The 21177-nt window shown below is 42.7% G+C and overlaps 1 protein-coding gene across 6 annotated transcripts in view; it reads right to left on the bottom strand.

Annotated features, from left to right (window-relative positions):
• Window positions 1–21177, bottom strand: part of MDGA2 (MAM domain containing glycosylphosphatidylinositol anchor 2) — a 1540171-nt gene that overhangs the window by 527405 nt on the left and 991589 nt on the right. For all 6 annotated transcript variants that reach the window (XM_078659694.1, XM_078659693.1, XM_078659692.1 and 3 more), the window contains one exon: window positions 18386–18715. In XM_078659694.1, coding sequence (XP_078515820.1) covers window positions 18386–18715 — 330 coding nt within the window. The remainder of the gene's footprint in view (window positions 1–18385; window positions 18716–21177) is intronic.

Below are 21177 nucleotides of genomic sequence, written 5' to 3' on the forward strand. Positions count from 1 at the left end.
TTCTATATTACACTTACAAGTTATATTTCCTGATTGAGAAGGAGTAGTTCTGTCACGTTTCATATCACTGGAATGGCAATGAATAATCCACTTGACTGGTAAAGATGAATTTATCACCATCTATTGAAAAATACCACATTTAAAAAGATGACATGTTTCTGCTCTGGACCCCCTGTGCCCGCATCCTGTCTACAATTGACATTTGAGCTGGGTGACAGCTGGACATTGTGCTTTCCTTCTAGACAGCCACACACAAAAGGAGCCTAGGTGTGACTGAGTGTCTATCCTCATCCTGGTGAGCCATCCTAGGCAGGATGGGAGGGAGGAGCTGGCACTTCAACCTGAACAGGATGTGTCCTGTCCCCACACAAAGGACTGCATAGCCCCCCCCCCATAGTGAGTCTGGAGTCAGAGCGTGGAGGGAAGAGCTCTGTGCACTTCAAATCCCCTCTTTGAAGTCACCTCCACTGCAAATGCACAACTGGGTATACGTACTGGGTCTCTGCCCACAAAATCAGGCACTACTGGACCTGTGAAGAAGCTCTGCCAGGAGGAAGGACTGCTGTGCTTCTACAATTACTGCCCCTCTGCTGGACTGCTGCTCTGGAAGAACAGCTTTTCTGCTGTGCTGCCCTGCTGCCTGCAACTCACTGCCCTGCTGGGGAAGAACTTGACTCTTTGACATGAACCCAGAGTGATCTCCAAGGGCATGCTGGCTTGCCTACTGTTTTATTAGTCAGGAATATGAAAGTATTACACCCTGCTCCTGCGCCTGATCCATTGGATGTGGATCCAGGTGCTTGTTCCAGTGGAACCAAAGCACCTTCTGTTGCATCAAGCAGAATCAATGCATCACTGTTGTTGCGGGAACAGAACCGGTGCATCGTAGTTGGAACCAGCGCATCACCATCAGAACTAATGCATCAGAACCACCGCATCGCTGCCTCGGCAGTGAGAGACGATCAAAGCATTCCCTTGACTGCTTGGAGAAACCTGGTGGATCGCATTCAGAACCAACGTATCTCAGAATAGAGGCTTTGACTTTGAAACCGGCGCATCACCATTGTTGCATGGTGAAAATCAATGATTCACTTCTAGTGTGGGATCGACAACAATGCATCACTGAGCTGCAGCCCGCATCTCTCTGTTGTGACCAGGGTCAAAGCACATTTTATTCAGTGTGCCTTGCATAGCTCCTGTATCCGACCTGCACTCCATCTTGGTCGTGCGGAGCTCTCGACTTTGCCCTGGTCCAGTAGAACCAGATAGCCCCAGAGGAACCTTTTGCTTATAAGCACTATTGTTCACTTTTAAAATTTAAAGATTCATATCTTGACTGCTAGTTATTAGATCTTTTCATTTTGGTCTTGTTTTACTTATAACATCATAATCTGTTTTTCTAAACTAAACTTTTTGTGGTGTTTTCACTGTGTTACTGTCTGAAGTGTAGCATAAATACTTTACACATTGCCTATTAGGTTAAGGCTACATGCTCTGTGCCAAGCAACCTGAGTGTGAGCACAGGTTAATTTATGGTGTGTATCTGATTTACCCTGACTAGGATTGCAGTTCCTGCTTGGACAGGGTGCATATCTCTACCAACCAAAAACCCACTTTCTAACAACTAGTAATATTTTTTGGGTAAGGAAACTGGACAAGTGGAAAAGTATTTTAGAACAGAAAAATATTTGCTCCTATCTGTCTTGGATGCTTACCCCAACCTTGACATGAGCTTCTGGAAGAAGGAGAAATGTCTGCTGAATGGGGGAATGGACACCAAAAACAACAAGGAGATGGCTGAAGGGGTGATATGTATGCATGCATATAGAAGATATTCAGGGAAAAAGAAAAAATATGGAAATACAGAATATACTGCACTAAATGAAAGTAATGCAGAAGATTATTTTTTATAGGGATTATGTTTATAAAACATACTCATAATTGTGTGAGGTATATTACATATTAACTCCAGGAGGAACTGTGACCTTGTTGGGGAGCAATAAATAATGAATTACATATAAGTCTTAAGTCAAGCCAAGGAATACAAATGAGGGTAGATGCAATGCACATCGGAAAGATAATGTCCTACAGCTTTCCTGAAAAAGACATTAGATATTTCTCGTTTACTATTATGACTATCTTGAGGGAGTGTATAAGGAAGGTGTAGGAACAGGAATATAGCATCTGGGATGTTCCTTGCCAGAGCTTTCAAAGCTTAATTCAGCTGTTAATTTAATTGGAAATGAATAGTCCTTTCCACAATTCTTCATCTGAAAGCCAATAGGTACATAAAAAGACCATATGGGTTGGTCACATAGAATCCAAACTGGGTTAGAATGGTGAAGAAAAATGGATTACAAAACCCTCTGACAGACTGCTACATCATACTTTCCATTTTTGACCTACAACTGTTCTCCATGACTAGGTTCATACCATAGGTGTCTGCTTCAACTCCACATCTAAGTGCAAGAGTGTTAAAGCAGAGACATCCTTGTTATTTATACATATGCTGTCTTCATAGAAAGCATGATCCAACACATTTTTCTTCTGAATTGTGCTGGATCACATATACAAAGTGATATACACCTCCTATCTATCTAGCATCATTTTCAAGCTTTTTCAGATCTATTTTGGAGCATTTTAAGCCGGTAGGGTGTGGTCTTTCGAAACAGATGCATGATTGGCTTGCTTTACCATGGGGGCCTGTTTTTGAGGGTTCGCAGGAGAATAGCTACTGTGAGGCTATTCATGCCACCTTCTCACTTCTCAGCACCTCTATATTGTGACTTACCTTTGACTTCCTAGCAGAAAGGAATTAGTTCTACAGTGCATTTCTTGACCCTCATGTTGACACATTGGGTTATTGATTGAGGGAGGTATAACCCAACTCAAGTAACAACCACATCCTTGTCAGGTTAATCCACAAAAAGTCTTTAAATTAACACATGCTTAACCTTCTGGTATTTGACACAAAATCAATCAGGCTTAACTTAGAGGCAATGTGTAAAGTATTCATACAGTCCTAGCAACAATAAAATGAAAACACAACATAAGACAAATCCCACAGCAAATTTGAAAAATAAAGTGCATTTTAATAAATAATTTGACACCAAAATGATAAAAATCCAGTAGAAGTGAAGTTATGAATAAAGTTTTAACTGTAAAATAGCACCTAAAAGATAAAAACGTCGACCACGGACATCTAGTTGTGTGAAACCCGGGCAAAGTCGAAAGTTATGACCGACCACGATGAAGCCAGGGTCGGCTACATGAAGGGATTGGCCCATACTCCGCTTACCTTTGGACTTAGAAGAAATTTTGAACAAAAATGTCTAACATGGTAAGAGTTCACTGAGGCAAGGGAGCCAGCGATGTTTGAGAAGGAAGAGTCATCGGTGGGGATCTGCTGGATGAAGTCAAGGTGAAGATTTTTACTTTCGGACTTAGGGCCTGATTTTGATGTTGGTGGTCCCAGGTACTGGTGGATGGTGGACCTACCGCCGCCATCGCATCAGGCCTTCCGCCCAATCATGATGGTGGTGGTGGGACCGCCACAAGACGGCCAGCACCATCAGGATCCAGGATCCAACAGCTGTGGCTGAGGGGAAAGCAGGCGGGAACTGCGGCAGTGCCAATACTAGCATTGATGAGTAGATTTTGACCTGCCTTCCCTCCAAGCATTTCATGGCGGGCGCCCTGCATGAAATGCTTGATGGAAAGGCATTTTCCCTCAAAAGTGCAGTCATGCATGCACTGTGTGGCATGCACAGCATGGTATATGCCACATCATGCATGGACATGCTGGAGGTGCTGTCACAGAGACAGGATGCTTGTTAGGCTCTCCTAAGAGCTAAAATTTCGTGCCACCGGGATGCCGCTGCACTGCCCATCGTGGATTAGTGTTGCAATCCAGCAGGCAGGACTACAGACAGCTTGGTGGTTTTCCTCAGACTGCCACAGCAGTGGCCCAAGGGGAAGACCACCAACATCAAATTCAGGCCCCTTGTCTCTTTTTTTAGAGTTACAAATACAGCGGGATGAGGCTGCAGGCTCTAGCTGATGAGGGCTCTTCTTCAAGGAGCCACTGAAAAGGACTTGCTACTGTGGAGAACAACATAGCAGAAGCTGAGTGAAGTCAGGTCAACCAGCGATGCTCCTTTGTCAGATCGGTGAGCACCTAAGTCCCAATCTCTGAGCACTTTTTGGCAGAAAATATTTTAAGTCCCAAGTTTTGGAATTGGGTTATCTGGGCACTTTTAGCACCACATCCAATGGTTCAGGACTACAGGGGCACCACTTGTAGGGTCAGGCCTCACTCAGGTTGGGCCCATGGGTGGGTTCAAGATGGTTGGAGCCTTTTCTGTCCTTGAGGCTCTGATTAGGAGGTCAACCAACTAGCCCTCAGAGTCTCTCTGGAATTCCTGGGTTCAAGCAGGAACACAGGTCTCAAGCAGCTGGGGAGTCTTCTGAGGGCACAAAGATGGCTTCAGGTAGTAAGAAATCTTTCTTGGCGCAGCAACACAGTCCTCTGAAGTACATGGCTGACCACAGCCAGTTGGCAGCCCTCTGACAGCCCTTCCACAGATCCAGAAGTAAACTGAAGAGTGGGTCTGAAAATCTTATTGTTATGCCTGTTACCCCTGTCGAATTAGGAGAAACTTCTGGAGCATTCCCCCCACAGATTTATATGGAATTACCTGCCCTCCAACCCTGTTCCCAGATTGTCTGCAGGCACAATAGGCAAGTGTGAAGGTTTCTATGTGAGAGGTAAAACACAATCTTTTCATGTCCAAGTGGGGCTGTGCACAGCTCCATTCCCTCATTCTGCCTGAAATGGCCCATTCAGGTAATACCTAATCCCTCTATTGTGTGACTGTCTGGGACGTATCACAATGGCGAATTGCAATTGCCAACTAGACAAAGTCATGCGACTAACAAACAGGCTGCAGTCACTAAATGGTTATGACAAGAAAATTGCAACTTTCTAAAAGGGGCATTTTCTGAATTGTGACTTGAAATCTGACTTTGCCATTAAAGAGGATATTCAATTATAAATCCTTAGATACCAGACATGACTTTTCTACCTGTTCCAAATCCAAAATTAATGGGAGCGGTAGGCCTCACTGTAATGAAACATGAATTTGTGAGCTTTTCACTACCAAGACATGTAAAACTTTAAAGTGCATGTTCAACTTTATAATTACAATACACACTGCCCTATGAGCTATCAAGGGCCTACCTTAGGGGTGTTTAAAAACAAAGGGGTTTTAAGAATGGGAAAGGGGATATTTTCCCAAGTAGAATTGGCAAATTAAAACTGACTGCAGTGGCAGGTCTGAGGAATGTTTTAAGGGTCTACATAAGAGGTTGGCACAATAAGTGTTGCAGGTCCACTAGTAGAATATAATTTACCAGCTCTGGGTATATGGTACACCTCTTTACTAGGGACTTGAAAGTAAATTAAATCTACTAATCAGGTGTAAGCCACTCTACCATGTTTTAGGGAGTGAGTACAAGCACATTAGCACTGATTAGCAGTGGTAAAGTGCACAGAGTCTTGTGGTTAATAAAAATGAATTTCATAAAAATAGGAGGGAGTAGGAAAAAACGTAGCAGGAATACCACACTAAGGATGTCAGGTAAGTGGGGTAGTAGTGGGTTGTTAGACATTGGGTCTCTAGATGGCAAAGATTTGCACCCTGTCCAAGTAGGGACCGCAATCCTAGTCAAGATAAGCTAGGTACACAATTTAAATGAAACTGTGCTCACACCCCGGTAGCTTGGCACAGCACAGACAGGCTTAACCTAAGAGGCAATGAGTAAATCAAGACCAAAACAACAAAAATCCAATAAGTAGAAGTTGAGATATGATTTTTAAAGATGAAATCCAAAAACAGTGCTTTGAAGTCTGTAGTGTTAAAAGGTTACTTGAGGTCATGCTGGACTGGGGTGAATCCAAAGTATAGGCAAATGGAGGGCAAGCCGGCTACAAGACTCACGCATGGTCCGCTGAAAAAGTGCATTGGATGAAGCAAAGCGTAGTTGTCGAAAGTCCGATGTGTGAGGTCTGATTCACGCAGTTGGGTTTATGCATTGAAGTTGAGCCTTGCAGTTGGGACTTCTGATTGGCACTGCATCATCGTCAAACCTCGCAGTTGAATCCCACGTTGTTGTTGAGCCACGCAGGGATGTTTTCGGATCAGCACTAAGTTAGCATCGAAGGGCACTGCATCTGTTACGATCGGTGCATTGGTGATGATGCACAGATTTTGTAGCAAATCAGCTGCAGAAGCCACTTCTGAGGCCCAAGACTAGAGGGGGCACCTCAGGCAAGGGTAGGGCTCACAGACGGCAGAGTCTAGCAGCACTAATGGAATTACAAGAAGCCTTATGTGTCCCTGAGACTTAAGAAAACAGGAGGCAAGCCTGCAAGCCCTTGGAGTCACTCTGCATTTAAGTGAGATGTGTCCAGTCCTTGTCTTCAGCAGGGTAGAGATCAGCAGGCACCAGGGGTAGCTCAGCACAGAAGTGAAGCAGTTCCTTAGAACACTCCATCAAGCAGAGTGGCAATCCTTGTAGCACAGCAGACCTTACTCCTGGCAGAGTTCTTCACAGGTCCAGTAGTGTACCGTCTTAGTAGGGTCAGAGCCCCAATACCAAATGTATCTTTGAAGATAGGAGTAACTTCAAAACAGCTCTTTGAAGTGCAGTGGTCCCCTTTCCTCCCAGCAGTATCTGCCAGGCTACCTGTGGGGGGAAATCAGTCCTTTGTGTGGGGCAGGACACAGCCTATCCAGTTGTGTCTGCTTCCTCTCCCCCTTCCTGACCAGGCAGGCTGTCAAAATGCAGACGAGTTCTCTGTCACAAACATCATCCTTGTGCTTGTGGCTGTCTAAAAGGAATGCACAAAGTGTAGGTGTCACTCAGAATCGACATTGTGTTGGAGACAGACTGCAGGCACACAGAGCTAAGTTGAGAGCAGAGAAATGTCCACTTTTAAAAAATGGCCTTTCTAAAATAGTTATTCAAATCCAACTTCGCCACTAAGGAGGGTTTATCATTACCATTCCAAAGATATGAAACATGATTTATCTACTACTTTCTAATCAGGAATTACAGCTTAAAAGTATTTTAAAGAATTCCCAATGCTAGACTATGAGAGGGGTATGCCTCACAGTAGTGAACAACAAATGTTGCTGTTTGTCATTACCAGGACCTATACAACTTACAAGTACATGTCCTACTTTTTATGTACACAACACCCTGCTCATAGGGCTACCTTGGGTCTACTTCAGGGGTGACATGAGTAATAAAAGGGGAGATTAAGGCTTAGCAAGTGGTTTTAGATGTCAAGTCAATGTGGCAATAAACTGCACACACAGGCCTTGCAATGCCAGTCCTGAGACAGGTTTGAAAGGCTACTTAGGTGGGTGGCACAACAAGTGCCGCAGGCCCACTAGTAGCATTTAGATTAAAGGCCCTAGGTATATGGTATACCAATTTACAGGGGACTTATAAGTAAACTAAATATGCCAATCAGGTAATATACCAATGTCACCATGTTTAAGGGTAGAAGCAATTGCACCTTAGCACTGGATAGCAGTGGCAAATTGTCAGAGTCCTAAGGCCAATAAAAAGATACAGTAGAAAGTGGAGGTAAGCAGGCAAAAATGTGGGGGAAGACCACCCTAAGGTTGACAGGTCTAACATTCGTTTACAAATATTTTGTTTGGAATGTAAGGTCAATTTAAGTTTGGATGATGTCTTTCTTATTTGCCATCAGTACTGCCAAACAATATTCACACCCGTTTTTGTTAAAATAATGACCATATGTATTACTGCTAAAATTAGAGATCACTTGTAGATTAGCAACTCATATAAAACACAAAATAACTCTGGACATATGACATGACCTAAAAGAAGCCAATATATAATCACATTATACTGAGTCTGTGAATTGTCTTTTTAAGAACTTTTAAGTATGTGGCCCATCTTAAATATTTTTCCTTGCCTTTTATTATCATAAGTGCTCAAATGGAAGAGAGGATGATTGGTTGTCATAAAGTTTGTATAAGAAAACGTTGCATTTTTGTCCTTGGGCACACAACTACTACAGAAAATTCTCCACAGGGGTAAAGCTTGGAAAAGGGGAAGAGAAGTGGGTTCCTTAGAGAGTAAACGATTGGTATTTGAATTATGGTGTTTACACACACTGACATACATATGTGGGTATTCACAAACTTTTACAATTAATTTCTGCACTCAGTTTAAAAGCATTATCTTAGTGCCACAACAAGCTTGAATAAGTATGCAAAATGGTTGAGGTACACAAACCTCTCCACTTTGAATGTCACTGTACTTCTAGAAAATATGCATATTTATTTAACTATTATATTTAAATGTTAAAGCACACATTGACTCTTTCTGCAAGTTAAATGTCACTCAGTTAACTGACGTAGCAAGGATGGAAGGTTAAGAGGCATTACCGGAATTCAAATTCATGACCTGAATATGATCACATTTCTTAACTTGCTGAGCCATCTTGCTGGCCACATAGTTTAGCGTCCAGATAATAGTTTAGTGTTTCATATTTTCTCTAATCCTCAAAGTTACACCATCTTGCTTGAGGATTAGCGTAGTCTGAGTGACTGAAGAAGAAGACTAGACATTTTGTACACTAGATGAACTCATATCTTTTGTAAATCGGACTTTCTATGAAATGTATGCCAAAAAGAGGCTATTCATGACGATTTATTGCTCTATCAGGCAAGCAGTGGCATATACATTATAGTGTAAGACGTATCACATATGGATTTTAACATGCTGAAAGCGTTGACGTGTCATAATTAAGTTCCTCCGAAATTAATTACCAGCATTTCCATGTAATTATGTTTACGTGTTTTTAAAAAGGTCATTTGAGACAGGAAATGCAGCACTTCAAAGTCATTATGTGTTGATTTATAAAACATTTACTTTAGGCATGGCTTAATTCCTCTAGGAGACCATTTGCTTTCAATCTTCATTTATACAGATGTGCCTTTTTCCTTACTGAATTGGTATTCACGAAAATGTATATTTTTGCTCCAGACATGAATTGAGATGTATGTTTCTGAAATCTGACTAAGGGGACTGTTTTATTTTCTTAATTCATTTAGTGAAGTTGTAGGGTGCACTTTATTTCTAAATCCTCACCACACATGTACAAAAGAGTAGAGCTGAGGTGGGTGGGAATAGCAAGCAGATAGAAAGAATCAGGTTAGTCAAAGACGTTTGAGAATAGACACTTTATGGATGTCATTGATATATGAGCAGCATAGTAATGTCTCAGAGATGCAAATGAGATGTATTCGACTTAAATGAAGGGATTTTAAAATCCTACCAAGCTTTCCCCAGTAATTGATTATATTAAGAAACACAGGCTCTCGTTCTCAGATGTTTTAGCAAAAGTAACTATTTTTGCTTTATGAATTTTGCTAATGGTCCCTTTTTGGGAGGATGGCAATGGAGGTGTACCTGGATGCAAAACCCAAATCACCAACTTCTTTCTCTAAAAAGATTGCCTTAAATTTAAATCCACGAATGGTCACCAATGTACACAACACTTGTTATTGTTATCAACTTCATGACAATGTGGACAGGTTTCAATAGAGTTCAATTTGAATCCCTGCTTATTACTGCAGCCATGTCACCTGCTTCAGGCAATTTCCTTGAGAAATATGTACTGTGTTCTAGAATATTAAACAACAATTACATAACGAAACCAATTTAGACAAATCAAGAAAAAAATAATAGACAAAAGATATAGAAAAGGTTAAAGTTGTGGAGGGAAACCAGAGTTGTAGGGGCACATGCATCAAGGTAGGCAAGGCAATTGCGATTCCATAAGTGCGATTTTTAAGGAATCGTAATTATGGAATCACAATTGCCTATGCATGTAGGTTTTGCTAAAATATTAGCAATTCCTATGTATTCCTTAATCGCGAATAGCCTATTGCAATTCGCAATTAAGGACTAGCTTCCCATTCATTCCTATGGGCCTAGAGGCCCATAGGAAGGAATGGGAATTGCATGCACAATTTGCAAAAACCAAATAGGTACTCACAAATTGCACATGCAATTTCAAGGGTGCAAGGGGCCCAAAAGGCCACCGTGATGCACCTCCAAAATTGGCATATGTGCACATGTGGTGGGCACACATGCCCTAAGGGCATGAGAGTGCACCACATGCCACTTTGAAAAATGCACTTCAGTGCATTTTTCAAAGTTTTTGAAAATTAGCATAATTTAAGTTTCCTAAATGCGAAGTCGCATTTAGGAAATGCTTGCTGCATTCCAAATAGGGAATCACAATTTGGGATTCCTTAAAGGCATTCAAAATGTAGGTAATTGCAAAATTAGCGATTACCTAAATTGCAAATTTGCATTTGGGTTGATGCATCCCAAATGCAAAAATACGGGTCGCAAAGGGGCCAATTTTGCAAATCGGCCCGTTTGTGATCAGTATTTTTGTTAATGCATGTGCTTCATAGTTTTTTCAATTTTTAAGGTAAAATGCACCAAATAAAACCCACAAAGTGCCAAGCAGAGTCAAGTTTCACAGTAGATTGGGATCTAGACATGATTTCAGGCTGACAGCAATGGAGCAGAGGTCGACTAATCCTAGGGGGTCACTCCAATCATAGCTTTTACCATGGGACATTGCTAATTAGGTAGTTCTCAATATCCTTCAGTGGGGCAGGACAGGATGATGAACCAGCATGGGTTCCTTGACTTTGGAAATGCTGTCAGTGATCTACCACTCAAGGGTTCAGTTTTGGCTGCTAAAGGTCAGAGTAAAACAAAGTCGATTTTGTAGCGAGGGGAGGTAATTTCATTGACTCACACCAGTCCTAAGCCCTATGATTAGGCTTGAGAATGCAGCATCATGGTAGTATCAAATACGGATGAAAAAACATAAAAAAACTACTGAATTGGTAGCTGACTAGGCCACACTTTCCTCATATACCTTTGGTGTCTTGTCCATATCCTCCAGAATTCAGAAAAATCACAATGTATCAAAAGTTTTTTCGATGCTGCAGACATCACTCATGGAACTTCCTACCTCCCTTGGGTCCTCATGGTTAACTTCTAGGCACCAAACTGCTCTTACTGCCTGGGTTCTTTCAGTGATCACTGTGATCCATTAATAACTGCTCTACTGGATCTTCTCAGAGGAGAAGGACCTTTTGCCTTTTGTTTCTATCTAGCAAGGTTAACGAAAAGATCGAGATAAGGTGTCCTTCAGTCTTTTCCCAGTAGTCAGGTAGAATCTGATTTCTTTCTTCAGTGTTCGTTCCAGCTCCAAGAATGTTCTCAGTAGACAGTGATAATACATCATTCTTATTTTGTGCACTACCCAGTGATTGGAGAGTTCCATATATCCAATCATGGTAAATTTCTCATTCTTGCTTTCTATAGGTGGACCCCACCGACCTCAAAAACTACAGACCATCTCCCTGCTCCCGTTCTCAGCGAAAGTCAATGGAGAAAGCCATCAACAGCCAACTCACCACATTCATCAAAGAGCACAACATCCTTGACTCCTCCTAATCCGGCTTCAGAAAAAAACACAGTACAGAAACTCCCCTCCTCGCTGCAACAGATGACACCCTCACCTTACTGGACAAAGGAGAAACAGCAACCTTCATCCTCCTCGACCTCTCTGCTGCATTCAACACAGCTTCTCACTGCACCCTAATACGCAGACTCCACAAAGAAGCGATCCAAGACAAGGCCCTCGACTGGATCTGCTCCTTCCTCTCTGACAGAATGCAGCGGGCCAGACTCCCCCCTTCCTCTCGGACCCACCACCTACCACCTGCGGAGTCCGCCAGGGCTCCACCATCAGCCGTACGCTCTTCAATGTCTACATGGCTCTGCTCGCCCCCATCGTCTGAACCTACGGACTCAACATTGTGTCATACGCAGACTACACCTAACTCACACAACTTTCGAGAAGGCATGGAAGTCGTCGCCAAATGGATGAAAAATAGCTGCCTACAACTACACACCAACAAAACGGTAGTACTCATCATGGGCCCAAACCAGATGCCTGGAATGACACCTGGTGGACCCCGCCCTTGGAAGCCCGCCTACCCCCACGGACCACGCACGCAACCTGGGAATCGTTCTGGACTCAGAGCTCAAAATGGACCGCCAGATCAACTTTGTCTCGTCCTCCTGCTTCCACACCCTCCGCCTCTTACATAAGACCTTCAAAGGGATCCCCCTCGCACACAGAAAGACCGTCACTCACTCCCTGGGCACCTGCAGACTCAACTATGGCAAAGCACTCTATGCCAGAATAAACAAAAACCTCACCCGTCAGCTACAGAACATCCAAAAAGCCACCGCAAGACTGGTCCTCAACCTGCCAAGACACTGCCACATCTCCCAGCACCTGCGCACTCTCCACTGACTCCCCTTCGAAGCTGGAGTCACCTTCAAGATGCTAACCCACGCTCACAAGGCCCTCCACGACACCGGATCAGCATAACTGAACAGTTGACTCAAATTTCACACACCCCAAAGGACCGTACGATTAGCCCAGATCTCCGATGCTGTGGTTACCCGTGCCAGAAAGCCCAGATCAGGAGGCTGCTCCTTCTCCTTCCTCACTGCCAGAGCCTGGAACAACCTTCCACTCCACCTCTGACAGATAACATCGCTCCCCATCTTCACGAGAAACCTCAAAACCTGGCTCTTCGACAGACCCCCTCCTTGATTGACTGGAACCCGCGCCCCCCCCCAGCGCCTTGAGACCCTTGCGGGTGAGTCGTCACGTTTAACAAACACCTTGATTGATTGATTGATATATAGAGCCATCCTTCAGGAGGCAGTTCCATAAAGATGGAGCTGATTGGATCTTTCTAGTGCCACCTGGATTACTCATGATTTCCATATATCAAGTGCTTCTTTAACACAAGGTTTACTTTTAGTGATGGTGTACCTGCAACATTACTTTTCTTATTGCCTCAAATGTATTTCTATGATTTAGTATATGACACATGCCAGTGATTTCACCACCATTTGTGCAGCATGCAAATAGTGTGTTTGATCTCAGCAGCAACAAGGTCAACATAGTATCATGTTTGATGTGGCTTTTATTACTGCAAATGTTTCCATGGAAGATAACATTAATATGGATGTTCCTAATAGCTTCATAGGCAGGACCAGTGATAGAAGATTCACAGGTAGAAAGTACCTCCAAATTGCTATTTTTTCTGTTATTTGGACTTTGTGCACTGTGATGCTGACCTTCAGTGGATAGAAATGTGTTGCCTCGAAGTCTGCTTTGAGGTCTTGAGGCTGCATCAGTGACTAGGAGGAACCTTCTCTGTAGTTGGAGATAAGAGTGCTTAAACATTTAGCCAATTCCAGAAAACTAAGTCAAGGTACTGAAGTTTTCAAGGGGAGGGTGCTCCCTCTGCAGGCAAGAAATTCAGTTACAGACAGCTCTGAACGCTTTGTCGTGCTGATTACTCATACCGTATTATTCACATTAAATGTTTCCAGCCTTGTTGAGCCCTTCACAGTGACAGCTTCTGGCCTTGCTCAAGTGTTGTAACTTGGGAACCTATAAAGTGACAAAGGGCCTTATTTAGAGTTTGGTGGATGGGCTACTCTACCACAAAGGGGATGGATTTTCATCACAATGTATTACATCTGTTATATGGCTGACAGGAAACCAATCACATTTGTGATGAAGTATCCCATCCACCAAACTATAAATCAGGCCTTAATTCCGAAGGTGAAACCTTAGAACTGTGACAAATCTATCTCAGTAGCAAAGCAGCCACTTCAAAATCCTGCTTTGTCCTACTTGGAACTTTTGACACTGTTAGAAATGGGTGTCTCTAGTTGGCAGAGGTTTGCACCTTGTCTAAGTAGGGACCCTTCCTTCTAGTCAGGATAAGGGAGTTACTCACTTTAGATAACCCCTACTCACCCCCTTGGTAGCCAGGCACGAGCAGACAGGTTTATCTGAAAGGTAATGTGTAAATATTTGTACCCAAATGCACAGTAACACTGTGAAAACACCACAAATGGACACCATACCAGTTTAGACAAATAAAGTATCTATATCTAAACCAAACAAGACCAAAATGACAAAAGCCCACTACACATATATCAATATATCACTTTTTAGAACGATTACTGAAAAACTAGCTATGGTAGATTCAAATAGCTCCAACTGGGGCTTTTACGACATTGTGACAGACATAAATCCAAAATACGGCGCTGACTGCGACGAGTGCGGGCCAGCCACAGAGTCACATGAACCCTCAAGTAACAGTACCTTAAAAAGTAAAAAGACTGTGTACAGAGTCACAGAGGTGAGGCGTTGACGGGCCAAGGCAAGGCTGGCTCTTTACTGCCACAGGAGAGGGGAGGCGTTGAGTTCCGGCTGGCAGGGGAGTTGAGGTGGCATAGGTGAGGCATCAGTTCCGTTCAGCAGTGCGGTGCCGTTGAGTTCAGGAAGTCACCCATGTCAATACTTTGCAGGCATCGGTGGGCATCGGAGCTGCGGTGTAGGTGGGGCGGTGCATCCTGCACTTCACAAGATGTGCCCACAGCCTTGGTGTAGGGTGTACTGGTGGCACCGCTGACAGCGTTGGTGTTGTTTATCTTAGGTTGCTGCACCAACCACAAGTTTCTATGGGCCAAGGAACTGGAATTGGCACCCTGTAGCAATCATGAGTGAAACAGAGGAGTCCAGGTGCTGTTTAAGAAGTTGCAGTGTAGTCCTTACTCTACTTTAAGCCCTTGAAGAATTTTCTTACGCAGGATACCACAGCAAGGCAACCGTCTCATCCTTGCCACTGTCCACAGGCAAAAGCAGCAACTGCAGGCCAACCCAGCAAATAAACACACAGCAAAGGGGCAGTACTCCTCCTGACAGCTCTTCAGCTCTTTTTCTTAGCAAGGTCCACTTAGTCCTGAAGTAATCTAAAGTTCTGGGGTTTAAGGTCTACTACTTACACCCCATTTTCTCTTAGTAGTCATTGTTTCAAGATTCTCTGAGCTCAGTAAAAAACAGTTCTGTCCTACCTAGTCCAGCTTCACTACAGGAGATGGAGACAGCATTGTGCAGAGCAGACACAGTCTAGTCAAGTGCTAGTGAATACTCCCCCACCACTCTAAATGCAGAAAGGTCTATTCAGCCTATGATTCATCCAGGAAAGGCATGACACTCCTCAAACCCCAAACCCTCTTGTGACTGTCTAGAGTGAATGCACATCCCCATCTGCTGTCACTCCAAACTACATGGTGAATACACAAACATTCAGAGGCACACAGGGTGGTTAAACAAGAAAATGCCCACTTTCTAATTTCTTTTTTGTTTTTTCACTTTCTAATAGTTGTATTTTCAAACACACAATTTAAAAACCACCTTTACTAAAAGATGTATTATAAATTCTGAGTTCAGAGAGCCTAAACTCCAAATCTCAAGCTGTTCTCAATTGAAAGTTACAAATGTAAAAGGTTAAAGTGCAGCTCCAGTGATAGCCTATGGGAGAGCCACACTATCAGGACATGTAACACACACCAGCACATGTGCTACCTGTCGCATACACTGCACCCTGCCCATGGGGGCACCTTACGGGTGACTTACATGTAGGAAAAGGGAAGGTTAGGGCCTGGCAAGTGGGTGCACTTGCCAGGTGAGAATGGGAGTTAAAAACTGCATGCAGACACTGCAGTTGCAGGTCTGAGATACATTTGAGGGACAACTTGTGTGAGTGACACAATCAGTGCTGCAGGCCCAGTAGTACCATTTGCTTTTCAGGCCCTGGTCACAGTCAGTGCACTTTACTAGGGATGTACAGGTAAATCAAATTTGGAAATCATTGATAATCAATATTAATTACAATTTATACAGAGAGCACTTGCACTTTGACACTTATCAACAGTGGCAAAGTGCCTAAAGCATCTAAGCCAGCAAAAACGAAATCCAGCACAGTCAAAAATGCAGTGGGTACAGGCTAAAAGTCAGGGGAAACCATGCATAGGATGCCAAGTCAAACAGGCATCAAAAGCAACATCTCAGAAGGAGCTTGACTACAACACATTCGACCTCAAGGTCCCCTTGCCACCTTCATATTTTGCTCGTGCCCCGCCAAATCCGATTGTAAACCGGCCTAGTTGGTGGATCCAACTTCGGCTCCATTGTGGTCAGCCTGATAATGCACCTAGAACCATATCAACAATAAAATGACACTTTGCATTGGCACTTACATTTTCTAGCCTCTTTTTGCTTTAAAACGTTAACAAATACAAATCTGCATTTACTCTTATACAATTTTGATTTCTATTGTTCTAACCTGGGTTTGGAATATTATTGAGTTGTTTTATTGGCTTTAATACTGTTGGTACTGCATCAACGTAGCTTGTATTTCTACGGACAGATGATTACTGGATGTGGTACAGCTATCTGGGCTTAATCAGAGTTTCACAGAGAGCTGTGTTGAGAGCAAACTAGGGTGTGTTCATTAAGGGTTTAAAGTTACCCACTTCCCCAATTATTTATCAACCTTCTGACAATAATGTATTTCACACCTGGGAGACTGCTAAACATATACAGTACCTGTGTTCTACACCTTAAAAACAGTAACTCTGTTTAATTTTAATGGGCATTCCTGGCTTCAGTATTAGTCAAGCATACCTAAAAATCTGTATCCAAAAGTTGAAGCCGGCAGTTATCACACTAAACGCTTTATGACAAGTTTCATTTTTCAAACCTAAGATTAACCCCTGGTAGGAGTGGCAATGAACAGACAGAGTTAACTAAGAGGAAATGTGAAAAGCAAGTGCCTAAATAGCTAAAAGTTTGAAAAACAATGCAAGAAATGCTCTCAATCCAATTTATAAAAATAGAGAAACAATTCATAAGCAAAATCACTCCAACATTATAAAAAATCCAATAGAGGAAATTGAAGACATCAAATTCTAAAGATTTAAGTGAAAATAACTTCAAAAAAGTGCAAAACTCCAATGCTACTTGATAGTAGCAGTAGATATGATCTAGGAACAATTGGAGAGCAACCACAATGGAGCACGAGTTGTATGTAGCAAGTAGATTGGCTATGCTAGGGCCTGAAAGTAGGGAAGTTCAAATAAGTTTTGAAGGCCCAATCTGAAAAGGAACTTTCCTAATTTTGTGAGAAAAAATTATACTACACGTTGTCAGTGCAGGACAAAATTCACTTCGACTCTGTGGAACTGCTGGTTGCATACTTTTTGCTGTAGGTCTCCTTGAAAGTCTGGAGCTTTGAGCAAAACATTTTTGAAAGTAAGCAACCTTTATTTAGTGACCAAACATCCATAGGAGTACATTTCCGATGTCCTCAGAAACAGAGAGAGCACATAGAAACCGTCAAGATGTTAGGGAAATAGCAATATCAGCTGGGATTATTCACGGGAATATTCTCCAAAGGAGAGATCACAAGCAATATAGCACTGGTTAGCAGTGTTAAAGTGCACAGAGTCCTAAAGCCAACAAATACAAATTCCGCAAAGCAGGAGAGGGGAAGGTAAAATGTTTGAGAGTGACGCTGCAGAGAGGGCCACTTCCAATGACCGACCACTGCAAGGGTTGGCTGCAGGGCTTGGCGCCAAATAAAACAATCATTAGATGAAAAACCCCTACTACACTTACCCTTTTTGTCATTTATAGTGGAGAAGTCTTGTGCCAATCTCCTCATGGGTGTTCAACGCCTGCTACACACATCCTTTGAATGTGCAGCTGTGGTTGAGCTCAGGGCTTGGCTTTCAGCCAAGAACTGTACCCACCCTTTTCTGGAAGCCACTACCCACCCGCAGATAACTGCAAAAGTCAACCCATGCTGCACATAAATATCTACATGATATGCCATGAACAACAAAACATAATTATAAAACATATGGCTTGTGTTATAGTCACACTCATTGTTTTTTTATGCAGAAAACTGTGTTGCATCATGATGTATATGAGTGTCTCTTCTAAACTTCCTATAAACGAAATATATTTGGAAATTGTGCTATGAAATGAATCATTCGGCCCATTTATTGAACATCATTTAGGGAACAGAACCCTTTCTCTGCCTAACCCTTTTAGAAACAGCTGGACTTGGTACTCTCACTGGCTGAATGCATTGATTCTAAACATATTTCCCAGGGCTGCTTGCGGCTCCCAGTTCAGCCTTGAGTGAACTCAAGCTGCTCTGGTATGGCGAATCAGTTTGAAATCCTTTCTTCTCCACTTATAAGAACACATTCCACACACTGTATTGCTTTTGATGGCATGCATAAATAGCTTTTAGCAGAGCATGACAACATCACTCATTGAGAAACTCTGAACTCTTACCTGTACTACTTGATATGTTAACATCAATGCTTATGTCTGATATTCCTCCTCCTTTGAGAGATGCAACACACGTATACGTCCCAAAGTCTGTGAATTTTAGGTCTATGATGTCCAAATTAGTTGTTCCCGGTGAAACATCTGGATCAGTGTGCGTGATGACCATCCTTTCGGAGCTGCGTAAGGGACGACCATTCTTGAACCAACTAAATGCGAGTTCCTCAGAAGGAACTGCCTCGACTTGGCAGGAGATCTTTACTTCACGTCCAATCTGGATGTTGTCATCTTTGTGATATGGATCTGGCGTTATCCAAAAACGTCCTTTTTTCAAGGCTAAAGATAAAAAATAATACCATTGATCTTATGATAATTCAGTAGAACTTTAAAACATGAATGTTTTAACTACTTTAAGAAACATTTTTATTTGTCCATGGCAACAGTAAAGCAGTAATGCAGTTCCAGATGTAATCTCCTGTTGCCAGTCAAAAAGGTATTACAGGTTTCTAAATTCTACCGCCCCTGGATTACCGGGTGCAGTAAAACTCGAGCACAGTTTCACCAACCGAAAGGAGCTGAAATACAAACTTGGAAAATTGCCTGTTAGTGAGGAATATAGGCAAAAACAGATGCAGTGATTCTGCATCCCATATGTTATTCCCAATAACTTGGTAATGAACTCGGAATGACATGGTGATGGGGAGGGTTAAGTGATGGCAAGGTCTGGAGTTACCCCCCTACCATTACCATTGGTCGCACAATTGGTGCCTAAATGAAAATAACTAGCGCTTGCCTAAATGACACTGTATTTACAAAAGTTAACAAGGTGGCCTTAGTCAGTAAATTAATAGAACTTAAGGTATGCACAACAAGCATACTCTTATAGTTTCTCTTAACACTCACTTGGGGGCTGGCCCTATAGTGTGTCAGTAGAGTGGGTATGGAAATTCAATGCAATGAGGTGCATGCATACTGATTTAGGTGAACCCAATTTGAAAATCAAAAAGTTTTAAGTGCATTTCACACACATGTCTACACACATGAGTTGCAGTGGGAGTTCAGAACATAACTGCTGCAGAAAGCGCGGGAAGGAGACCCCTTTATTCCAATTTTCACCAAGGGAACAGGAAGAAAAGGCAAGTCATTGAAAATATAAGAGAACAATAAATTCCCAAGGTTAATTTGAATAGGTAATCGTAAACTGGTGTATTAAATACTTGTTAATGAAATCAGAAAACCTAGGGTTATGAAAACAGTTCTGGGTGTTTTTTTGGAAAATTCTATACATTTAAGACTATCCCAAAGACAGTTATAAGTGACACCTGTTTGGGAACGTACACTTAGTAAATATCAGCAAAAGGTCTAATATAAAAACAAACAAGTGTATACTCTACGAGAGTTTAAGCTACCCCTGCTTTTGTAAATCAGGCCTAAGTTCTTAAAGAACACTCTTGTGAGCTCATTCTGAAATATAATGAAAGCATGCATTCTTTATTTATCCTGAAAAATACTACGCGAGCCACCTATGGTAGTTTCAATAACCTTTCTTTCTAACCTCAAGCAGTATTAAACGCAAACATTAACATGCAAATGCTTAATGGGTGAATACAAAATTAATCCAAATGACTCACAACAACATTAAGGAAGACATTATAAGCTAACGACATAGGGTTTCAGTCTGAACCTGAGTTTCCAAGTGTATTTTACTGCTTGTGTGTGACTTCCAGAGTCATTAAATATTTAAACTACAGAGAAACCCAGACAGGAGTCTGACATCAAGTCACCTTGGGAAAAGCAACAGATCATAAGTTTATCTTCTCTGCTTCCCTAGTTTAATGAAAGCAGCGATGAAATGTAGGTATATCAAGCCTCCTGAAGCAGAAAGTTATATATTTATATATTTTTGTGTTGGGTTTTCAAAAAGAAAAAGTTTTTATTTGGCCCCAGGACCTAGCCTGCAGTTAGGGCATTTGCCAGCTCCTGAGCATGCTGGTCAGGGCAGGACTAGGAACAGCAACCAGCCCTGGCAGGTTGCTGCTCAACCGCCCGGGGAAGGGCTGGGGGGTTGATGTCAGTGATGTATCAAAACTTGAGGGTGCGCTCCTGCAAAGTACATGTCAGGGGCCCACATATTCCAGACCCAGTCAAGAGCTCTCTGCCACACACAGTGCCAAGGGGGGCCTCTTGGAGCTTGGGCACCCCACACTGCAGGGACTGCAGAGGCTATTGTTACGGCACGGGGGGAGGGCTGGTAGTTTGCGAAGCACTGCTCCCACTTTCCGTACAAGGGGCCGATATTGCAGCACTGCTGCAAAACCGTCCCCCTGTAAGAAAAGCGGCCCACAGGCACAAAACCAGCCCCCACCCCTCAGGCCCACCGGGGAAGTACCAGGGGGTCAGCAACCGCCAGTCCAGCCCTATTGCTGTTCTTTGCCCATGTAAGAATGCTCTGGACACGGAGCTCAGCTTTTAGCCACACCAGATGTGTGCCTTCGACACCATTGCACATGGCTTTCAGCAGAGCATAACGTGCTCTGCTTCTAGGAAGTGCTCTGTGGACCTGTAAAAGCCCTTGTGACACCTAGTCTATTGCACACTGCATTTGGATGTGTGTAGAGAGTTAAGGGTATCCTGTTGCTGGTAGACAGTCTTTCACCATTCAGTTTAGCTATGAATATTCAGTTCAATTTTCAGTCCATGAACCCATATGAAAAAATAGGAGCTTTATCTTTAATTTTTGGAATCAATATCTGCCCCTCTGTGATCTTTGCATTCCCCACATTCTCCCTGGATTCAAA

This window comes from Lissotriton helveticus, chromosome 9 (assembly GCF_964261635.1).
Source record: "Lissotriton helveticus chromosome 9, aLisHel1.1, whole genome shotgun sequence".
In the NCBI taxonomy this organism is placed as follows: Eukaryota; Metazoa; Chordata; class Amphibia; order Caudata; family Salamandridae; genus Lissotriton; species Lissotriton helveticus.